Source organism: Eurosta solidaginis, chromosome 1 (genome assembly GCF_040869045.1).
Source record: "Eurosta solidaginis isolate ZX-2024a chromosome 1, ASM4086904v1, whole genome shotgun sequence".
In the NCBI taxonomy this organism is placed as follows: domain Eukaryota; kingdom Metazoa; phylum Arthropoda; class Insecta; order Diptera; family Tephritidae; genus Eurosta; species Eurosta solidaginis.
The window spans coordinates 304,820,005-304,843,264 of record NC_090319.1 but is presented as its reverse complement, the minus strand read 5'-3'; the positions used below and the strand labels follow the sequence as shown (position 1 = coordinate 304,843,264).

Sequence of the window (23,260 nt, the reverse complement as noted above, 5' to 3'; positions counted from 1 at the left end):
CCTTAAGTTGTGTACAAAGAGAAAATGACGATCGTACACAAAAGGAAATACAGACCGCAGGCAATATTTTCCAACACCTTACTTCATGTTTCAGAAAGCCAAAAAAGATCAACATGGCGCACAAGTCAAGAAGCAACACTTTAATTCATAACTGCCAGTATTGTCGCATGCGACACCATTTTGTAATATTGACTTCATTGTCTGGCTTATTGCTTCATGGGTTATAGGAATAATTTTCTTAAAAAGAGAGAAGATTGTATAAAAAAATAAAAAAAATTTATTTTGTAACTGTCACGGCCGTGAATTTCTAGTCGAGATCCGCAACTTAACCCTCTAGTACTCTTATTCACTGACCTTACTCGTGCATGTAAATATTGTGAAAAATATTCAGTCAATTATTCTCGATTGAAAAAACTTATGAAAAATGTTCGCTCAAATTTATGGAAAGTTTAATACAAAAATAAAAAATTCTTTTTCATTACATTCAAATTTTCCTTAATTTAAAGAAAGTTTTTTTAGGAAATATTTTTCCTCATTTTATTGCCTACAGTCAAGGCGAATCCATACCAGGTGGTGGCAAAGCGAATTCGACCAATTCGCCGTGCAGAAGAATGTCAAGTCAAAAGAAAACTTTTAATTGATTTCGATTAACTGACATATTAAAGTACAAGGCGCTGTATGAAAAATAATCAAGAAGAAGCAATCAGCTGTTGGGATAACAACACCTGGTACTGACAACGCCTTGAGGCGTTGTATGGAAAATAATCAAGAAGAAACAGTCAGTTGTTGGGATAACAACACCTGGTACTGAATTCGCCTGGCCTAAAATTAACACACCCGTAACAATCGAATATCCCAATAAAAGTAGTTTTTAAGATTTTTTCAAATATTATTAGTTTTGCTGAAATTTCACTTGACTTAGTGTAACCACAAAATTTGGTGAATTTTTGCTGTCACGTAGAAATGCATGCTTATTTTGGATTTTTCACAAATTTCAAATTTGGTTTGCCTATATTTCAAAAGTGGACTTCGCTTCCCCTCTTCACTCCCTAACCAGTTCTCTTCTACTTTATTTTCCAGCGTTTTCTTAATCTTGTCCATTCCTTAGTCCATTTATCTTCCTTCCACTCTCGAACCCAAAACTCCAACTACCGCTACCACTCCCACTCCTTCCTTTCTCTAGGTTCTTCTCCTTCCTACCTTCCCCTTGCACTTTCGGCAAATTTATCTCCATTTCCTTCCTCCACTTTCTTTCCTCTCCCTCACCCTCTCTCTATTTTTCTACCTCTCATCCTCTTTGTCTCGGTCTTAATTTCCCACTCCTATCTCATATTTTCCTTTTTCTCTTTTTTAGCTTGTGGATTTTTGTGTAACGCTCCCTTTTTCTCTCGCTCTTGTTGTTGTAGCGATAAGGACACTCCCCGAAGGCCTTGGGGAGTGTTATCGATGTTGATGTTGAACTAAAGCTGTCATGATTTTTAAAATTGGTTCATCCGATCTTGAGTTATAAAGCTACGAACAGATTTTGCATTCTCTTTTATATATCAAATTAATCTATTCCAACGGCTGCCTAAGTAATAAATTTCAAACAAATATTAAGTTTGTCGAAGAGGAACCCCTGTACCGAATTTAAAGTATGTATATCGGACCATATATTAGATTTTTTGGCATAAATCGGTCCTTGGTCCAAGTTACGGCAAGAAAAGATTATCACATAATAAGCCAGTCAAGGAGGTACCCCTGTATAAAATTTCAAGGAAATTCCATCATAAACTTGTCCCGTACCAACCGTGGAATGTTCCATATGCATATGCCTAAATGTTAGAATAGAGCGAGATATTTTATAGATGAGGGGATACAACGCGTCGTATGAGTAACATTTGTATTTTGCAAATTTTGTTTCCGCTTTCTTCAACGGCATCGGCGTTTTTTATTTTTTGCATGTTTCTCACGTAAGAAAATATCTCTCATGCTACTATTTATAAACATATTAGACTCTAGAAGACAAAACAGAGGGAACCCTTACGAACAGTGTATAACAGGTGTGCCCCTCTTCAAGTGTTTACGACTTGCTTGTGTGCTTATGTGCTTAAATGATCAATAACGTAAGTATGTAGGTTAGGGTGGGTCGATTTGTATGAAAGAAAGTTAACCGATATCGCACCATCGATTTTTCGATAGGATTTGGGCTCAGGAAAAAAAGTTCCACTACGCATACCCAAAAAAAATGTTCGAGCCTGCGAAATTTCATTTTTTTTAACTTTTTTTTTACTTTGATTTTAGGGCTTTTTTCATAACCTACTAAAAAAATTAAAAAAAAAATTTTTTTTTCAAAAACCTGTTATCGACAACGTTTTTAGCGGACATTTTTGGGTCGGACAAGGTCTACATGAAAATTTTACAATGAAATTAAATTTTTTTTAGTAGGTCATGAAAAAACCTTAAAAATCAAAGTCGAAAAAAAGTCAAAAAAATGAAATTTCGCAGGCTCGAAAATTTTTTTTTGGGTATGCGTAGTGGAATTCTTTTTTCTGAGCCCAAATCCTATCGAAAAATCGATGGCGCAATATCGGTTAATAAATCGATCCACACTAATGTATGTAACTATGCCTATTTTGAAAATAAAGGGGGAGAGGGGAGGAGGGAGTGCGAAATGTTACGCAAAATTGGTTAAAAAATACCTCTAATACCTCTTCACCCACATTTTATTAGACTAATAAGCAAATATTTGAATTGCGAGTATTGACTTCTATCCATTTGCAAATTCTTCAGCTCACATATACATAAATAATTCTATTTTTTGCATATAGTACATAAGTATGTAGATACCTATGTATGTACATATTTGTATTACAAACGCAAATATTTTTTTAGCTCTCTCCATTGCATTTTTGAATATACTTACAATTTTCGAAAATTCGAAAATATTTTGAGATTTTTGAGTTTTGTATTATTCAAGCTATTTAGTTGAAACGAGCACGCTGAGGCAATAACAAGTGATCGATTGTAACGCTATGGATGTAGTGTCTTGAAGCTACGGCGCGAATATTGTATATAAATATTTTTTTTTTTTGTTTTTAATATTTCACATGGTTTTATAGTGCTTACGAAAATATATTAAACATTTTCGCGTATACGAACACATCCAAATACATACGTATGTTTGTTGTTTTTAAAAATCTAAAAATTGTGTCATTTCGTCTATAAATTCGTGATGTTAACAACGAAATTGGCAATTTGGCAATATTTTTCAATATTTGCAATTTTATTACTGGAATTTATTGAGTGTAAATCTTTTTTCGGCATCGGTACTCGTATTATTAATGATCAATTAATATTAAAAGATATTCTACAAGCACGTCTGGTCGGTGTGGATAAGGGTCCAGAAGTTGGCTTCAATTACGCCATTCCAGAGCCCATTACATACATCGAAATTGTTTCAGAACAAGTAAGGTCATATTTTGGTCAAAATATAGGTTAGTTTCTAAATTTATATTTCGGCGTAGTGTACTATGGGTTGGAAGTCGCATTTTTGTTTCAAACTTGTAGATCCTCAGTGGATCTCTGTACTCTTAAACATTTCTTTTACCTGTCTTCTTAGAAGACTCAGCTCATTGCTCCACCATGGCGGCTTTGCTTTTCCTCTGAATCTTCTTAGAGGGCAAGCTTTGTTATACGCAGTCATAAGCGTCCTTGTTAGGAATTCATTCGACTCCTCCAGTTCCTCCACATTGGCAACCTCTTTGGGTTGTCCCAGTTTTGTTTCTACATGTTTCTGGTATTTAGTCCAGTTCGTTGACCCAGGGTTTCTAAAGGTTCCTCCCTTCTCTACCCTCTTTAGGGGGATGCTGAAGCTGATATACGCATGGTCGGAGAAGGATGGTCTATCAAGAACCATCCAATCATACCTTGATATATCACGCTCGGAGCTCAATGTAATATCCAGAACATTGCTGGATGTTGGACCAATGTATGTAGGGACATTTCCCCTGTTGGCTATCTGCAAATTGGTTTGCAGGATGTAACAAAGTAGAAATTCGCCTCTCTCGTTCGTATTTGCTCCTCCCCACGCATTGTGGTGCGCATTTGCATCTGCGCCTATGACCAACCGCCCTTTGCGCCCTTCCTCCTGTACTAGCCTTTTGCACTCCATCGTTGGAACCTCCGCAGCATGGGCCATGTAGCAGGATGCCAGGATAAATGCCTGCTTATTTTTTTGCTCAACGGCCACCGCTACGAGGTCCTCAGTGGTGTAATTAGGCAGCATATATGAATGCAGCTGTTTCCTTACCATTAGTCCAGCTCGCACCCGTCCTTCCGTTTGCGCGTAGTAAACGCCAAGCCCGCACGCGCTAAGTCCAGAAACCTTTCCTCCCGATGAGAGCCACGGCTCCTGGATCAGCGTCACGTCAAACGAACCCTCCTCAAGGGTTAGGAGGAGTTCGCTCGACGCCACTTTACTGTGTTGGAGGTTTATCTGTAGGACTCGCAGCACCATTGGGCTGTTTGTCCCCTCCAGGACCTTCGTCGTGACGTCGTCGTCTTCCCCTTGCCCTTTTCAAGGCCCCCTTTAGCCTCTCGTAACTGTTGTGTGCGACTCTGTGCGAGTCACATCACCATTTGGCGGTTGGTCCTCTTCTAACACCTTCGTGGTGACGTCGGGGACCTCCACCTGTCTTTTTTCTCTTAAGCTTTTGAGGTCCTTTTCGACTTCGCCCACCTCTAGCGTGTTAGGATTTTTATCCTCGGGACTTCTTTTCCTGAGTCGCATGTAAATTTTGCCAGTGCCAAAGGACATTTTGCCAAGCTGCGTGTACAAAATATCCTCCGCCTGCTTGTTTATTTGGAAGATGTAGAACTGACCTTCCTCTGTACGCCGAGATATAGTAAGTACCTTCCAATCCTGTGTCGGTATGTTCGGATTCTGATTCTGCAGCAGTCGCAGTGTATCCTCCGACTTCATCACGCATGGTAGCCATACCATAACTTTTGGTACCGTGGGGATTTGCGCTTTATCCACCACCTCAAACCGTGCGTTCGTGCCTTGCCTTTGGAGGCTTGGAACCACTTCCTTCCTTCGATGTTGTCGCACGCTATCATCTTCACACCATTACACCATCCCCCCGAATCAAAGATTGGAAGGGGCTTTCTTGGTTGTTCCCGCATCATCTTACGCATTAAGCTAATAAGCTCCAGGAATCTTCACCTTTCAGTAGTCATTTGTCCGAAAGGACTGCTACGATCAACCAGCGCCACAGTCAGTGACTGCTTTGCCACATCACTCATCTTCGCGGAAGACGCCGGAGTCTTAGTGTTATCTCCCTTTGGCACCTCCGAGAAAGCCGGAGTCTTAGCGTTATCTCCCTTTGGCTTATCTCCTACTTCCGTAGTTGGAACTCCCTCTAACTCGCAGCTTTCGAGGTAGTTGCTACGTCGCTATTGGGGCCCATCTGTCTTACTGCTTTGGGCCTACTTGTCCTTGTATATGCGACTGCCCTGCCTCACGGCTCTAGGACTGGGTCCTTTCTGCCTCTTGAAAGCAGGCTTGTCGCCTTTCGCCGAACGTTGCTTCTTCATTCTGCCATTCGACGATTCTTCCTCCTCGTACCGGTTGCAGAACCGAGGGTTTCTCGCAGCAAACCTTTTGAACTGCTTTGTTATACGCGACCTTCGACCTACTTCTACCGCCTCATGGGCCCATTCCAAACGCTCGATCTCCACTTCAGTTGGGTCGACCACTACTCCCAAGCGTTGTACATTTCTTAGTGCTGCACGGTACTGCGAGAGAGCTCTTTTACTTCCTCTGCTCCGTACCTTTCTCCACTCTTCTGCTCCGTTTTCATTTGTGTGCTTCTCCAACACGGAGTTCATTGAATCAGCACTACTCTCGTTCCCTAGTCCTACGCATCGCTTAATGCGTATTTGTCGTCCTTGGCTTGCGACTCAGTCCTCTTATCATCGTCCTTTTTACAATCAGGTAATGAGTCGTTCATCTTGGTCGTACGACCACCTGCCCGACAAGGCGGGCTCAGCGGTCCAGTATTATGCACGGGGAAAGAACCGTCCGCCACAGCAGTGCCCCTTACTGTGGTAAGGCCATAAATACTTACCGAGGTGGCCCGGTATCGGGAAGGCACCGTTCGAATACAGCCGAATTTATCCCCTGGCTGTAAATCGTCCAATAGGCACGGTGCATAACACCCTGGATTAGGGGGTTGGCAGTTTTTGGTCACCGACATCACGCCGCCCTCCTATGAGGCGAAACGGCTAAGCCCTCACTCCAACGAAAAGTGCCTACCCTAGTGAGGGTGCGAGGGCACTTACTTTGAATAAAATATTCGTTACCATTCTCTTGAAATAAATGTGGTTTTTAATAAAAAATACCGGTTTCATATGCATACACCTGAAACCATTTTTTATGTTTAAAGTTTCATGTTTCTAGCCAATGGGTAGAATCATGATCGCAAGATTCCACAATTCTAAATTGAATTTTTAATACCTCTAAATATTTCGGCCCCTGTGCCATCTAGAAAACTCTGTTATCCTAAATATTGCAACCTGTCAATACCCAAAGTTTCTTTATCGGGAAGTTCCTTGAAACTCGAAAGTAAAACTTCCAAGTTTGGACGACTAACTAGCGACAATTTTCTTCCCTTATGTTGCATTGTCATGGGGTTCTGAAGTATATTCTTAGTTTCAAGAATCTAGCTCTACAGGAGTTACTCAAATAGCGGTCGCAAGATTTCACACTTTGTAAATGGACTTTCTAAATATCTCTTATATCTCAATCCCTGCCCCCTTTAGAATACTCTATTTTATTCTAAATGTTACAACGTAATAAATACCGGAGTTCAAAGTTTCAGGTCACTAGGTTATCGTTAAGTTCTTTGGAACTCGAAAGCTAAACTTCCAAGTTCGGAAGGTTTTTAGAATTTTCACGATCCCTGGACTACCCAGGAAAGTTTTTTTCCCCTCACGTTAGATTTTCATTAGGTTCCGATGTGTGTTCCAAGTTTCAAGACTTTAGCTCTCTGGGAAGTTAGTCAAAAATTGATTGCAAGATTCTCTAATTTTGTATGGAAATTGGCGGAGAAACATCAAACGGACTATTCTGAGACACTGCCCGAAGATCGATTTTGCGCTTCAAGTAAGGTGGCTGCTATAAATGAGGCCGTTGATCACCTGAGGAATGCTGTTCACGGCTATAATGAAATTTGTATTTTCTCTGACAGCCAGGTTGCACTAAAAGCGCTTGGATCGGTCACATGTAAGTCCAGGACAGTGGAGAAGTGCCGCAAATCTCTTAACGAGATCGCTGAGCAAACTTCCCTCAGTCTGGTGTGGGTGCCTGGACACTCGGAAATACCGGGAAATAAGATGGCTGACGAACTTGCAAGAGGGGCACATCCATTCCGCTTTCGTCGTCTTGGAAGGGATTGAGCATGCCGCTCGCTACCTGTAAGCTCACTTTGAAAGGAATTTTCTTTAGGGAAGCGAGTGTGACATGGATAAATCTCGTATCCTACTACCACGCTAAGCTCGTGTGGTCTGAATGGGACGCGAGGCGTACAAGAAGTATCCTTCTTCTTAGAAGGGGGGACATATCTCTGGTGGTTGGACTTATAACCGGCAACATAGCAATCGGGAAGCATGCACAACGGCTGGGTGCTCCTTATAAGGATTACTGCAGGAGCTGCAAAGATGAAGAAACAGTCAAGCATTTTCTGTGCGACTGTACTGCGCCTTGGCGCAAGAGGAAGGAATCTCTGGGATCTCCCTTCTTTGCCGATCTTTGTGAAATCACACATGTGCAAGTCACACGAATAAAGCAGAGATGTGCTATTAAAACGTACAAAAAGAAAAAAGTTCCAAAACGGACGTCAACAAATATTTTTCTTGCACGTAAACTCTATGATGCCAAATTGGTAAACAAAAATTATTGTCTGTGTTTATGAACGACGAAAAGCACTTGAAAATGGGCCTGAGATCGTTGCTAAGTACCCAGTTCTGCTACTTGCAGTCTAGAGAGGACATTACTGACTCAGAAAACCACCCAAATGGAAAAGTTTTGCAAAAAAGTTCTTGTTTGGTAAGCTATTTGCGAAAGTGGGTATAAAACCACGTCGTTCCTTACGACGAGAAAAATGATCCAACAATATAGTGGCTAGCACATTACGCACGTGTCATCCAAAAGTGGTTCGAATATATGCATAATGTTAGGAAAAGCTTGAATCTGCCCAACGTGCCTGAGTTTCAACCAGTTGAGCGATATTTGGCTCTGATGAAGGCAACTCTTTTGAAAATACTAGGAAAACCAACAAAAAGCGTTACGGAAGTACGAAAACTGTGGCGAACGATGTCGCTTGATATGGGATCTCTCTAGAAAAGTTAGGTCATATGTACAGCAACGAATAAATTGAAACAATTCTTTACCTGCCATTGATGTAAATATATATTTCCATACTAATAAAAAGAAAAGTAAAAATAAAAATAAAATAAAAAAAATTTTAAGCACTTCCTTTATATAAATGAACAAAAATCAGCGAAAAATGTCTCCTTATATAAAGACATATTCTTGGTAAACTTTGATTTTTAAATTTTGACATAGAAATTGCAAAAATATTTGTGAGAAGTAAAAATATAAAAGTGGAGCACACATTACTTGGACTGGAAAGTTGGTAGGAAAGGAGATCTTATTAGTCAATCAATTGCACTCCACCTTTATATTTTTATTTCTCATAAATATTTTTGCAATTTCTATGTCAAAATTTAAAAATCAAAGCTTAGCAAGAATATGTCTTTATATAAGGGAACATTTTTCGCTGATTTTTGTCCACTTATATAAAGGAAGTGCTTACAATTTTTTATTTTATTTTTATTTTCTCCTTTTCTTACATTTTCTCGGTGTTTTAAACAATCTGTTAAGTTTTACGTTTGTAGCTCAATGAGAACTTACATAAAAATCAATCCCAAAACTCCCTCCGTTCCGTTTGATTTTTCTAAATATCCGTGCGCCCCCTAACCAAAGTTTTTGTATCGTATCATCGGCTGTCATCGACCTCTGAATTACGCTCTAAATTTTTAGCCTCTAGATCATCGAAAAAATACTTAAAACCCGGTTTAAAAGTTCGAAATTATTATCTAATTTTTTTCGATCCGTGCGCCACCTAACAAAATTTTTTTCTCCTTTTGTTCCTTTGTCACGGTGTCTTAACTTGTCTCTAAGGTTTCATGTTTGTAGCTCAATGAGAAGTTCTTCAAAATCGATCTCAAAACACCAAATTTCCAAATTCTTATCTAAATTTTTCGATACGTGCGCCACCTAATGGAATTTTTTTCTCCTTTTCTTAAATTTTCTCGGCGTCTTATCCTATCTATGAAGTTTTACAGTTGTAGCTCAATGAGAACTTACATAAAAATCAATCCCAAAATTTCCTCCGTTTCGTACGATTTTTCTAAATATCTCATCCCGTGCGCCCCTAGCGAATCTTTTTGTATCGTGTCATCGGCTGTCATCGTCCCCTGAATTAAGTTTGAAATTTCAAGTCTCTAGCTCATCGAGAAGTTACTTAAAAGCTGGTTTGAAACTTTCAAATTCTTATCTAATTATTTCGATCCGTGCGCCACCTAACGGATTTTTTTCCTTTTGTTGCATTGTCACGGTGTCCTAACCTATGTGTAAAGTTTCACGTTTGTAGGTCAATTAGAAGTTACTTAAAAATCGATTGCAAGATTTGTATGAAAAGCGGACAAGCAAATTATTTTGATCCGTGCGCCACCTAACGGATTTTTTTCTTCCTTTTGTTGCATTGTCGCGGTGTTCTAACCTATGTGTAAAGTTTCACGTTTGTAGGTCAATTAGAAGTTACTTAAAAATCGATTGCAAGATTTGTATGAAAAGCGGACAAACACATTATTTCGATCCCTGCGCCATATAACGGATTTTTTTCCTTTTGTTGCATTGTCACGGTGTTCTAACCTATGAGTAAAGTTTCACGTTTGTAGCTCAATGAGAAGTTACTTAAAAATCGAATGCAAGATTTGTATGAAAAGCGGACGAACAAATTATTTCGATCCGTGCGCCACCTAACGGATTTTTTTCTTCCTTTTGTTGCATTGTCGCGGTGTTCTAACCTATGTGTAAAGTTTCACGTTTGTAGGTCAATGAGAAGTTACTTAAAAATCGATTGCAAGATTTGTATGAAAAGCGGACAAACAAATTATTTCGATCCGTGCGCCACCTAACGGATTTTTTTCTTCCTTTTGTTGCATTGTCGCGGTGTTCTAACCTATGTGTAAAGTTTCACGTTTGTAGGTCAATGAGAAGTTACTTAAAAATCGATTGCAAGATTTGTATGAAAAGCGGACAAACAAATTATTTCGATCCGTGCGCCACCTAACGAATTTTTTTCTTCCTTTTGTTGCATTGTCACGGTGTCCTAACCTATGAGAAAAGTTTCAAGTTTGTAGCTCAATGAGAAATTACTTAAAAATCGAATACAAGATTTGTATGAAAAGCGGACAAACAAATTATTTCGATCCGTGCGCCACCTAACGGATTTTTTTCTTCCTTTTGTTGCATTGTCGCGGTGTTCTAACTTATGTGTAAAGTTTCACGTTTGTAGGTCAATGAGAAGTTACTTAAAAATCGATTGCAAGATTTGTATGAAAAGCGGACAAACAAATTATTTCGATCCGTGCGCCACCTAACGGATTTTTTTCTTCCTTTTGTTGCATTGTCACGGTGTTCTAACCTATGTGTAAAGTTTCACGTTTGTAGCTCAATGAGAAATTACTTAAAAATCGAATACAAGATTTGTATGAAAAGCGGACAAACAAATTATTTCGATCCGTGCGCCACCTAACGGATTTTTTTCTTCCTTTTGTTGCATTGTCGCGGTGTTCTAACCTATGTGTAAAGTTTCACGTTTGTAGGTCAATGAGAAGTTACTTAAAAATCGATTGCAAGATTTGTATGAAAAGCGGACAAACAAATTATTTCGATCCGTGCGCCACCTAACGAATTTTTTCTTCCTTTTGTTGCATTGTCACGGTGTTCTAACCTATGAGCAAAGTTTCACGTTTGTAGCTCAATGAGAAATTACTTAAAAATCGAATAGAAGATTTGTATGAAAAGCGGACAAACAAATTATTTCGATCCGTGCGCCACCTAACGGATTTTTTTCTTCCTTTTGTTGCATTGTCGCGGTGTTCTAACTTATGTGTAAAGTTTCACGTTTGTAGGTCAATGAGAAGTTACTTAAAAATCGATTGCAAGATTTGTATGAAAAGCGGACAAACAAATTATTTCGATCCGTGCGCCACCGAACGGATTTTTTTCTTCCTTTTGTTGCATTGTCGCGGTGTTCTAACCTATGGGGTAAAGTTTCACGTTTGTAGGTCAATGAGGCTTTTACATAAAAATCGATTGCAAGATTTGTATGAAAAGCGGACAAACATTCAACCGACCTAATATAAAGGAAGTAAAAAATAAAATTAAACAATTATTTACCAAACTATTTTCCCTTGGCCATGGTGCAGCGGTATATAGTATAAATGTGTTTGTTTGTATAAAATATTGTGCAAAATTAAAAATTAAAATTTATAGTACTGCAATTTCAAAACACATTTAATTACTTAGTTCTCATGCATGTATGTATTTATAAATTTAAAAATATTCATGAAGCCATTTTAAGGTCTAATGGGTACCTGTTACCCTCGAAATGAAAAGTGCAAAATTTTTAAGCCCAAAAGCATATATTCAAAGTATGAATTAAAATTTTTTCCCAAAAAAACATTGTTTTTATTGTTATTACCAGGCCTCAATGCACTGCGACCTTTATTTAGATCTATCGTGCTTGACTTTCCAGCTTATTACTGTATGTGGAGACTTTTAATGTGTTTAGTACATTTTCAGGCTTTTTACTCCACATCATGAAGGAATTAAAGGTCGCGCTTCCTATGTGGATGGGAGAGTCTCTGCCTTGACAGGGCGACGCATTCGCGGAGAACTTGAACCGACGTTTCATCATCTAGCTCGCAAAAGCGACAAATTTGTGTATAAGATAGATTAAACTTACTTAGGTGATATCGTAGACTACAGTATTCCGTATAGTACCCAGTGAGAATTCGTAGGTCCTCTCTGCTTAGATTAATGAATTTAGCTTATACTCTCGCGGCTGGGAGTAGAAACAATTTGACCAGTCTTTGCCGAGGGAATTCAATCCACTGTTATCTGAACTGCTTTGTTTCACACGAGTACTTGGTACTCACGCCTTTTTTTTAAATTTCTGTAGAATATTATAAAAATAAAAATAATTGTAAGGCGCGATAACCTCCGAAGAGGTTTAGGCCGAACTTCTCTTCCAATTTGAGGCGTGCTCCTAATTTTTTTCCTATAAATTGGCGGGATGGGACCTACCTGTTTTATACAGACTCCGAACGGCATCTGCAAGCAGATAAGTTTTCACTGAGAGCTTTTCATGGCAGAAATACACTCGGAGTTCTTGCCAAACACTGCCGAGGGGCGACCCCGCTTAGAAACGGTTTCTTCTAATTGAAAAACCTTGTTTCTAAAATGTGAATGTTGCTTTGCCTAGGGCGTGAATCCAGGATCTTCGGTGTGGTAGGCGGACCACGCTACCATCACACCACGTCGGATGTGTATACACATCAAAAGAAGCCCCTACGTGCTAGCTATCTCCATTGCTTCAATTATGACCCAGAAACCAGATAAAGGATATTTCTCGAGTTTCAGTTAGAAAATTTGACCTTGCCAGTTATGTTCAGAACCTAGTGATTTGCAGGCTAAACAAATCGCAAGGACTTCTGCTTGAAACACAAGTACGTAAAAACCGGGCACATAAGGCTTTCATAATATTATAAATAGTTATTAATATAGGGTGACCATGCGTCCCGACATTGCACTCCTAGCAAAGGAAAAGCACTTCCATATGAAGCCAAGGCACTTCTCCAACCTTAGTAATTTTGAGAAATTTATAATTATAATTTAAAGTAAATGTCCAGCACATTTCACCAGTTGATGTCCTACATTGGATATCGAATTGAGGTGGAGTTGGGAAAAAAGGTGACACCACCAAAGCCAACAACTGTTTTTCGTGAGAAATAAACAAGTGGTTGGTAGCATTGTAAATTCAAAATAATTCAAATGGTATGACGAAAAACCAAAACCCAATTGGTTGGCATGGTATAGTTATGGCAACGGCGTTATGGTATGGCACCATTGACAAACTACATTGATTTCCATAAATTTGGTTGGATCAGCTATTTTATATGTAGATGGATAAGGCTAGTTTGCTGCGAGCTTAAAAAGTATAAATATAAAAGCTATAATCACTTTCCTCAGGGGAGATATACATTTTTTAAACGGTTTTATTTAGCTTGTCTTGACAGGCCGGCCGGATGGCTGGCTGGTTTGCCGGCACGAATTTTGTAATTGAAATTTAAGTAACTTCCCGATAAGCTACAAGCTTGAAACTTGGAATATAGTTCAGAACCCGATGACAATGAAATTATAAGAAAACAAACTCCGATAGGTGGGGCGCATGGATCGAAATATTTCAAAAAATCGTATTTGTGGTTCGATTCGGTTCACATTTAGAACATATACATAAATGAATAGAAAGATACCTATGAAAAAATCGCCGCTAGGTGGCGCAAGAATCGATATATTCAAAAAAATCGTATTTATGGTCCGATTTGGTTCATATTTGGAACACATAATATATACAAGAACAGAAAGAGACCTATGAAAAAAATCGCCGCTAGGTGGCGCAAGAATCGAGATATTCAAAAAAATCGTGTTTGTGGTCCGATTTGGTTCATATTTGGAACAAATATTACATACAGTCCGATAGAAGTGACATCAACATATTTTAGATTTCGAGGAGGGACAAGCATACGTGGCGCAGATTCAAGTAAAGTCTTTGTAAGGATAATGTATTGAGGACTTAGATTGTAACAAATTGTTAGAAAAGAGTCCTTGTAATAATGAGTCACTAAATGAACTAAATAGAATGAGGAATAATAGGCAATTAAATAAAGACTAAAAACTTGAAAATAAAATAATTAAAAAAAAAATGTTTAAATTAAACGGTTTTATTGAAAACAATACTTATATTAAGTAATAATAACACTAAAAGCTGGAAAATAATTAGGTTGGTCCTAGATGCCAGTCATCACACTCCTCATCAATCGAGGGCGTTGATCAGACAATTAAATAAAAGCGTTGGGCGCGTGAAATTTCTAAAAATGTGAGGCGTATCATAACCATCAGGTTCAGTTGGTCTTGTATATGACTATCAATAGAAATTTGACGCATCCAACGCTTTTACTTAGTTGCCTGATCAACGCCCTAAACTGATGAGGAGTGTGATGACTAGTACCTAGGACCTACCTAATTATTTTCTATCTTTAAGTATTATTACTACTTAATTTAAGTATTGTTTTCAATAAAACCGTTTAACTTACACATTTTTTTTTAAATTATTTTATTATATATGTCGGTGAAACACACAATTTTATTATAAATGTTTTAAATGTCATTCGAAATTACCAATGATCCTGTAAAAGTATATGCGTATTGTGTTACAGGATCTACTGTGCACATAAAATACTTGTTGAATAAATTTGTATGTGACCGAAGTAAACTGTTATCACATTCTTTCTTTTAATGTTAGAGCGAGGTAAAAGCATTATGCTTTACCGAGCGTGCTACTGTGCGCCACGATGTAAGCTATAAGTGTCGAAAAGGTAAGAAAGGGACAAGTATGTGAATAAAACTTGTCTGAAAAAATACTCGAATAGAAGAGTGCTTGTGATTTTTCATTATTGTGAAAAGTTTTAAATCGTTTGGACGCACAGTTGTTCGCTGCGCTTTATTTTCACAGTTGTTCGCTGCGTTTTATTTTAATAAAAGAAAAATAACTTCAATCCTTTAGAGTTATGGAAAACGTTACCAAATATGGTGATTCGGGCCAAGGGACTACGGCTGGCGAATTTTACAATGTCAATTATAATCCTGACCCGACATCTGGTGAAAGTCAAAATGGCGTTTGCGCTCCCATTCCGACATATACAAATGTAAAAATAGTGTAGCTTGAGAATATTTTTAATTTTATATTTTGGAGTCAACAGACACAAGAAATAAAACAACTGAAAGGTTAACCAGAGTTTAACCCTGCCAGATCGGCTGCTTAAACTACAGTTGAAGATAACAGAAAAACTGAGTTTAATTTATACTGAGTTGAACTTATACTGCCCTGCCGGGCCTAATTGGGCAATATCAAGAGCTACATGGCTCAACTAAATTAATAAAAAGAATAAGGAGTCTTCTGAGTGAAACTATAGCCGACACCCATAGACTTTGAACTCATCTAATTGGAAGGTCGTAAGTAAAAGAAGTTTTGTTAGCAAGAATGTACCTAAGTATAAAAACTCGATTTTTAAAGGGTTTTATTTAATATATCTGTTTATTTTAATTTTGCTCAGCTTATCCAATTTTTCCAGATCGTTCTTCGTTGGTTTAAACTTATCTAGTAACGTCCTTCTTATATAGAAGTTAGTCGCGGTTTTGTATAAATATCTTTTAGTACATCTTCTCTATGAATGCAGGTATGCATTCTTGTTAATATCAGCAGGGTTGCATTTGCTGGGCTGTACTTTACATAAGATATTTTGTTAATAAGGTCGTATCTCAGGAGATCGGTTAAATAGAGCAAATCTTTAGCTGCTTAATCTGTGTATTCTGAAAAAGTTTGATTTTTTTTTAAATTTTTTTGCTTTCCTAGGATGTTCTAGCTGAGGTAAACTTCAGCTATCAAAATGATTTGGTTCAAGGAACTGTTATTTCGAAGAATGATCAGAACGATTCGCATATAGATGAACTATTTGAAGTGCAAATATCCATTTATGGATTTAATGATACCATGCTCAATGTAAATCCATCGTACATACTAAATAGAGATCAACAATTTCAAGGCATACTTGTACCTGATGAAAGCAGTGAATTCGACTATGAAATTGATAGTAATGAGCTTGAGGTAACGGATACGAAAAATGAAAGTGAAGAGGCAGCAAATGAATTTGATGAAGATATGGAATATGCAGATGACTTTGGGGATCCCGACAAAGTAATTGAATTGGGAAAGCGCCAAATTAGTAAGATCGTCATTATCATGAATCTGTTGAATTTTGTTTTGATTAATATGAATTTCTTTTCAGATGACTATTTATTGTATGAAACTTATCAAACATCGCAAACATCTACAGAGGAACCGTCAAATCATACCGTTATATTTTACTATATCGATAGTAATTTTATAACCTACGTGAAATTCATAATTTTTGATGTAAGTTGTTTTAGATTGTAACATACTACATTTCCACCAAACCTAAACTCCGCTAAACACGTCTAAACATGTCGGGAGAAATATGGAAAGACGTGGTTTTACCTCGATTTCAATAACATTAAAGCGAGAATTTAAAACTGCATTTCCATCAAGAGCATAAAACAGTTGAGAAACACCGAGTTCGGGTTTGGTGGGACGTAGCGTTAACTAAGGGCTATACAGAGGGAACGCCAGGCCTCGCTTGGAATGACTTTGTAACTTCTTGGTATGAGTTTGTCATCTTTACGGAATGATTTTGATGGCATAATGAAACAAATTCGAGATCTTTATTGAACGATTTCGATATCGCTTCTAGTTCAATTTAAAAACCTTCGGGATGCTCTTCCTTGAAACTAGTTTAGAACCATTATTGAAATTGTTTTCTGATAACTTTGGGAGTATTTAGATTGTCTTTGAAGTTATTAATATTTTCTCGACTCAATCATTTCAGTTTAACTTTGTTTTTGTGGAACCGATTACTTTCATGAAACCGATTTCTAGCTGGCAACCGGTTACTTTTATAACGTTTGTTTTTATAAAACGTTACTTTTTCCGAACCGATTATTTTCATGAAACCGGCTACCATTTGTTACCTTTTATTTTTGGATCCGGCTATGTTTTGTAACGTGTTATTATTATTTTTTTTTAATCGATTAGTATTTTGAAACCGGTAACTTTTTTAAAACCCGTTAATTTTATGGAACTGGTTACTCCTTTGCAACCGGTTTTTTTGCAAACAGTTTCTTTTATGTAATTGGTTTTTCTTTTGCAGTAGATAACTTTTATTGCAATCGGTAACTTTTGGGTTTTGAAATAGTCCGAAGTGACCTTAAAATAATTCTTAACACCTGAATCGAAAAAAATTGCTAAAAACTACAAATTTAGAAAAACTTGTACGGAACAGTATCTAAATTACTCCGTAATCAGTCAAAAAGTTAAAGCAATCAATATTAGAAAAAAAAAAATCGCAACATTTTGAATACTTTTTTTAAATTTTAAACTAACATGCTAAAAAAGCATCAAGAGCTTTCTATGCTTGCACTTGACTCAATGGCGAAACTTGGGGGCTATCTCCCAAAATGCTATACTGTACATTGTTGTGACGCCTATATTCACTTATGCTTTCTTGGTTTGGTGGCCGAAGACCATGCAAAGAACAAAAAATAAAAAAAACTAAGCAAACTGCATCTGCTAGTTTGTATTGGCATAACGGGTACGATGAGAACGTCCCCCATTAATGCACTTAGTGCCTTAGTGGGAATACATCCCTTCCCTATTCTAATAGAGAAAGGGGCAACAATTTCTGAACTAAGACTCCAAAATATCTCTAAGCTAAAGAGCGGAAACAGAGTCTCGCGGAATTTTGAGGTGTCAGTTGTGGACAGAAAATTTTTTGGAAAACAGGGAATTCATATACTGACTCTGACTTAGACGTCTGGGTAGCGGATGGATCAAAATTTTATGACGGAACAACGGAAGCTGGCATCTGTTGGCCGAACTTCAAGAAATCGAAACCAATGGAATGCTACCCCCAATATTTTTCAGGCAGAAACCCATGCAATAGAAGTTTGCGGTAGAGAAGGTCTACGGAGGCTTATTCTCGAGGAGCATCCTCATTATGTCTGAAAGCCAGGCAGCTTTTCCTGTCTTGCAGTTTTACAGATTCACCTATAAGCTAGCGGATGAATGCATTGGAGCCCATTAGGGTACTTAAGCAGCATTCTTATGTCCAGAGCCCTTCTGTGGACTCACAATGGTATGTACTAAGGAAACCAAAAGTAACTAGAAAACAAAGCAATTCAGACAACAATGGATTGCATGTGCAGGGCAAAGGCAGGCGAAATTATTTATACTCCCAGCAATGACAGTATCAGCCAAACACATTAATCTAAGCAGAGAGGAGCTACGGACTCTTACTGGGTATTATACGGGACACTGTAGTATACGACATCACCTAAGTAACTTAAATCTATCCGGTAAACAAATCTGTCGCTTTTTTGAGCTTTATGTGCGAATGCGTCGCTCTGGTAAGGCAGAGACTCTGCCATCTAGGTGGCGTGGCTCTTAATCCCTTCGTGATATGGAGTAAAAAGCCTGAGGAGGTACTTCATTATTACACTAAAAGCCTCCACAACCAGTAATAAGCTGAAATGTCAATCACAACAGATTTAAGTGCAGGTCGCAGTGCATCGAGGCCTTATTATAATAATAATAATAATAATAATAATAATAATAATAATAATAATACTAATAATAATAATAATAATAATAATAATAACAATAATAATAATAATAACAAGTAAGGAAAGCTAAGTTCGGGTGTAACCGAACATTAAATACTCAGCTGAGAGCTATGGAGACAAAATAAGGGAAAATCACCATATAGGAAAATGAACCTAGGGTAACCCTTGAATGTGTTTCTATGACATGGGTATCAAATGGAAGGTATTAAAGAGTATTTTAAGAGGGAGTGGGCCATAGTTCTATAGATGGACGCCATTTAGGGATATCGCCATAAAGGTGGAACAGGGCTGACTCTGGAATTTGTTTGTACGATATGGGTATCAAATGAAAGGTGGTAATGAGTTTTTTAAAAGAGAGTGGGCCTTAGTTCTATAGGTGGACGTCTTTTCGAGATATCGCCATAAAGGTGGACCAGGGTGACTCTAGAATATGTTTGTACGATATGGGTATCAAATGAAAGGTGGTAATGAATTTTTTAAAAGGGAGTGGGCCTTAGTTCTATAGGTGGACGCCGTTTCGAGATATCGTTATAAAGGGTTGACTCTAGAATGCGTTTGTACAATATGGGTATCAAACGAAAGGTGAAAATGAGTATTTTAAAAGGGAGTGGGCCTTAGTTCTATAGGTGGACGCCTTTTCGATATATCGCCATAAAGGTGGACCAGAGGTGACTCTAGAATTTGTTTGTACGATATGGGTATCAAATGAAAGGTGGTAATGAATTTTTTAAAAGGGTGTGGGCCTTAGTTCTATAGGTGGACGCTTTTTCGAGATATCGTTATAAAGGGTTGACTCTAGAATGCGTTTGTACAATATGGGTATCAAACTAAAGGTGAAAATGAGTATTTTAAAAGGGAGTGGGCCTTAGTTCTATAGGTGGACGCCTTTTCGAGATATCGCCATAAAGGTGGACCAGGGGTGACTCTAGAATTTGTTTGTACGATATGGGTATCAAATGAAAGGTGTTAATGAGTATTTTAAAAGGGAGTGGGCCTCAGTTCTATAGGTGGACACCTTTTCGAGATATCGCCATAAAGGTGGACCAGGGGTGACTCTAGAAATTGTTTGTACGATATGGGTATCAAATGAAAGGTGTTAATGAGTATTTTAAAAAGGCGTGGGCCTTAGTTCTATAGGTGGACGCCTTTTCGAGATATCGCCATAAAGGTGGACCAGGGGTGACTCTTAGAATTTGTTTGTACGATATGGGTATCAAATGAAAGCTGTTAATGAGTATTTTAAAAGGGAGTGGACCTCAGTTCTATAGGTGGACGCCTTTTCGAGATATAGCCATAAAGGTGGACCAGAGGTGACTCTAGAAATTGTTTGTACGATATGGGTATCAAATGAAAGGTATTAATGAGTATTTTAAAAAGGCGTGGGCTTTAGTTCTATATGTGGACGCCTTTTCGAGATATCGCCATAAAGGTGGACCAGGGGTGACTAGAATTTGTTTGTATGATATGGGTATCAAATGAAAGGTGTTAATGAGTATTTTAAAAGGGAGTGGGCCTTAGTTCTATAGGTGGACGCCTTTTCGAGATATCGCCATAAAGGTGGACCAGGGGTGACTCCAGAATGCGTTTGTACAATATGGGTATAAAACGAAAGGTGTTAATGAGTATTTTAAAAGGGAGTGGGCCTTAGTTCTATAGGTGGGCGGCTTTTCGAGATATCGCCATAAAGGTGGACCAGGGGTGACTTTAGAATTTGTTTGTACGATATGGGTATCAAATGAAAGGTGTTAATGAGCATTTTAAAAGGAAGTGGATCTTAGTTCTATAGGTGGACGCCTTTTCGAGATATTGTTATAAAGGGTTGACTCTCGAATGCGTTTGTACAATATGGGTCTTAAACGAAAGGTGAAAATGAGTATTTTAAAAGGGAGTGAGCCTTAGTTCTATAGGTGGACGCCTTTTCCATCAAATTAAAGGTATTAATGAGGGTTTTAAAAGGGAGTGGTGGTAGTTGTATATGTGAAGGCGTTTTCGAGATATGGACCAAAATGTGGACCAGGGTGATCCAGAACATCATATGTCGGGTACCGCTAATTTATTTATATGTGTAATACCAGGAACAGTATTCCTGCCAAGATTCCAACGGCTTTTGATTTCGCCCTGCAGAACTTTTTCATTTTCTTCTACTTAAATATGGTAGGTGTCACACCCGTTTTACAAAGTTTTTTTCTAAAGTTATATTTTGTGTCAACAAACCGATCGAATTACCATGTTTCATCCCTTTTTTCGTATTTGGTATAGAATTATGGCATTTTTTTAATTTTTCGTAATTTTCGATATCGAAAAAGTGGGCGTGGTTATAGTCGGATTTCGGCCATTGTTTATACCAATACAAAGTGAATTCAGGTAAGTACGTGAACTGAGTTTAGTAAAGGTATATCGATTTTTGCTCAAGTTATCGTGTTAACGGCCGAGCGGAAAGACAGACGGTCGACTGTGTATAAAAACTGGGCGTGGATTCAACCGATTTCGCCCTTTTTCACATAAAACAGTTATAGTCTCAGAATCTAAGCCCCTACCAAATTTCACAAGGATTGGTAAATTTTTGTTCGACTTATGGCATTAAAAGTATCCTAGACAAATTAAATGAAAAAAGGCGGAGCCACGCACATTTTGAAATTTTCTTTTATTTTTGTATTTTGTTGCACCATATCATTACTGGAGTTGAATTTATGCATAATTTACTTATATACTGTAAAGATATTAAACTTTTTGTTAAAATTTGACTTTTAAAAAAATTTTTTATTAAGAGTGGGCGTGGTCGTTCTCCGATTTTGCTAATTTTTTTTAAGCATACATATAGTAATAGGAGTAACGTTTCTGCCAAATTTTATCATGATATCTTCAGCGACTGCCAAATTACAGCTTGCAAAACTTTTAAATTACCTTCTTTTAAAAGTGGGCGGTGCCACGCCGATTGTCCAAAACTTTACTAATTTTGTATTCTGCGTCACCTACCAAGTTTCATCATTTTATCCGTCTTTGGCAATGAATTATCGCATTTTTTCGGTTTTTCGAAATTTTCGATATCGAAAAATTGGGCGTAGTTATAGTCCGATATCGTTCATTTTAAATAGCGATCTGAGATGAGCGCCCAGGAACCTACACACCAAATTTCATCAAGATACCTCAAAATTTACTCAAGTTATCGTGTTAAGGGGCAGACGGACGGACATGGCTCAATCAATCAATCAAATTTTTTTTCGATACTGATGATTTTGATATATGAAAGTCTATATCTATCTTGATTCCTTTATACCTGTACAACCAACTGTTATCCAATCAAAGTTAATATACTCTGTGAGCACTGCTCAACTGAGTATAATAATAATAATATTAATAATAATAATAATAATAAAAAAAAGAAAAAAAGAAAAAAAAATAATAATAATAATGATGATGATGATGATGATGATGATAATAATAGTAATATTTTATATCCACAGCACACTATCGATAAATCGTCTATGGACTATCAACCACCTGTTGCCGAGTATACTCATTTCTCTTCCAATAGTCTGAAAGCTAAAATTTTTGATGGTAATACCACAAACTTATTCGTTCAGATGCTACTCTATGGCTACAAACCGGATGATCTGCCAGGTGATTATAGACCATTTTTAAGAAGCAGTGTTGATTTGGCGACGGAGTTACAACGTTTGGAAATGTTTATGAATGCTAAAACACACAAAACTGATGATAACACAGAGGAAATAAATTTTGAGACAGGCGAAAGAAATGAAATGCTGAGCCAAAGTACGAGTGCCCCAAAAGGTATAACGATGAGAAGTAATTTCGATTCGGAAGAGATTAACTTTGAAACGGGCGAAAGAAATGAATTGCAAAATAACGATACAGGAACGAGTGCGTCAATTAGAAATCATTTGAATGGATTTACAGTATTCACTTTAATTATTACTATTAATCTATTAATAAATAATAAATAAATATGTTTTAATGAATGTGTTATCGTTAAATGCAGTGAGAGAATATAAATTATGTAATAGATGCTGAATTTATGATATTTGTTATTGTTCTAATCAGTGTATATACAAATTACTAAAATGCATGTTCTTTCCTTAGTTAACTGTATAAATTAATTGCTATGTGAAGTAACCTTAGGCCCCTTCGTGTGGACTGTGCTGTAAGCTGAACTCCTGGTATAGCTTAGGCAGTCCTTATGATCTTCTAGTGGAAGTCCTAGGCAACTTGTAGTTTTAAAAAGGGTGGATCACAATAAGTTTTTCTCGGTATTTTCATCACTCAAAAAAAAAAAAAAAAAAAAAAATTCAATGGGCAGGAGATTTTGCACAAAACAATATTAATTACGCTATACAACGAGCAACAGCGTGGGGAGGGAGGGATGGCCTGAAGGTTCAATGTGGCCATATAAATCGTTCCCGAGATGGTCGGGCCAGCACCTTAATGGTGCTGTGTTACCGGAGCGTATTGGATCTGTATCCGACAAAGGACCATCACATCGATAACACTCCCCAAAGCCTTCGGGGAGTAACCTAATCGCTACAACAACAACAACAACAACAGCAACAGCGTTGACTCCACATTTAGTTTTGAAAGTGTAATACTGTA

General features: G+C 37.6%; 2 protein-coding genes across 7 annotated transcripts in view; one reads left to right on the top strand and one right to left on the bottom strand.

The window, feature by feature from the left end:
• Positions 1–23,260, bottom strand: part of Tusp (WD40 superfamily protein Tusp) — a 132,944-nt gene that overhangs the window by 57,962 nt on the left and 51,722 nt on the right. The gene's annotated exons all lie outside the window — the stretch shown is intronic.
• On the top strand, positions 2,973–22,685 carry LOC137237562 (uncharacterized). Its single transcript, XM_067761328.1, has 4 exons — positions 2,973–3,448; positions 15,810–16,179; positions 16,243–16,370; positions 22,117–22,685. Exons 1-4 carry the CDS (start codon positions 3,215–3,217, stop codon positions 22,615–22,617), a joined length of 1,233 nt encoding a protein of 410 aa, XP_067617429.1. The 5' UTR covers positions 2,973–3,214; the 3' UTR covers positions 22,618–22,685.

Bases quoted from the DNA above. Each gene is read 5' to 3' on its own strand.
- LOC137237562 (XM_067761328.1), top strand. From the start codon at position 3,215: ATGTTAACAACGAAATTGGCAATTTGGCAATATTTTTCAATATTTGCA. The intron at 3,449-15,809 runs GTAAGGTCATAT...TTGCTTTCCTAG, and splicing joins TCGAAATTGTTTCAGAACAA to GATGTTCTAGCTGAGGTAAA. The intron at 16,180-16,242 runs GTAAGATCGTCA...ATTTCTTTTCAG, and splicing joins ATTGGGAAAGCGCCAAATTA to ATGACTATTTATTGTATGAA.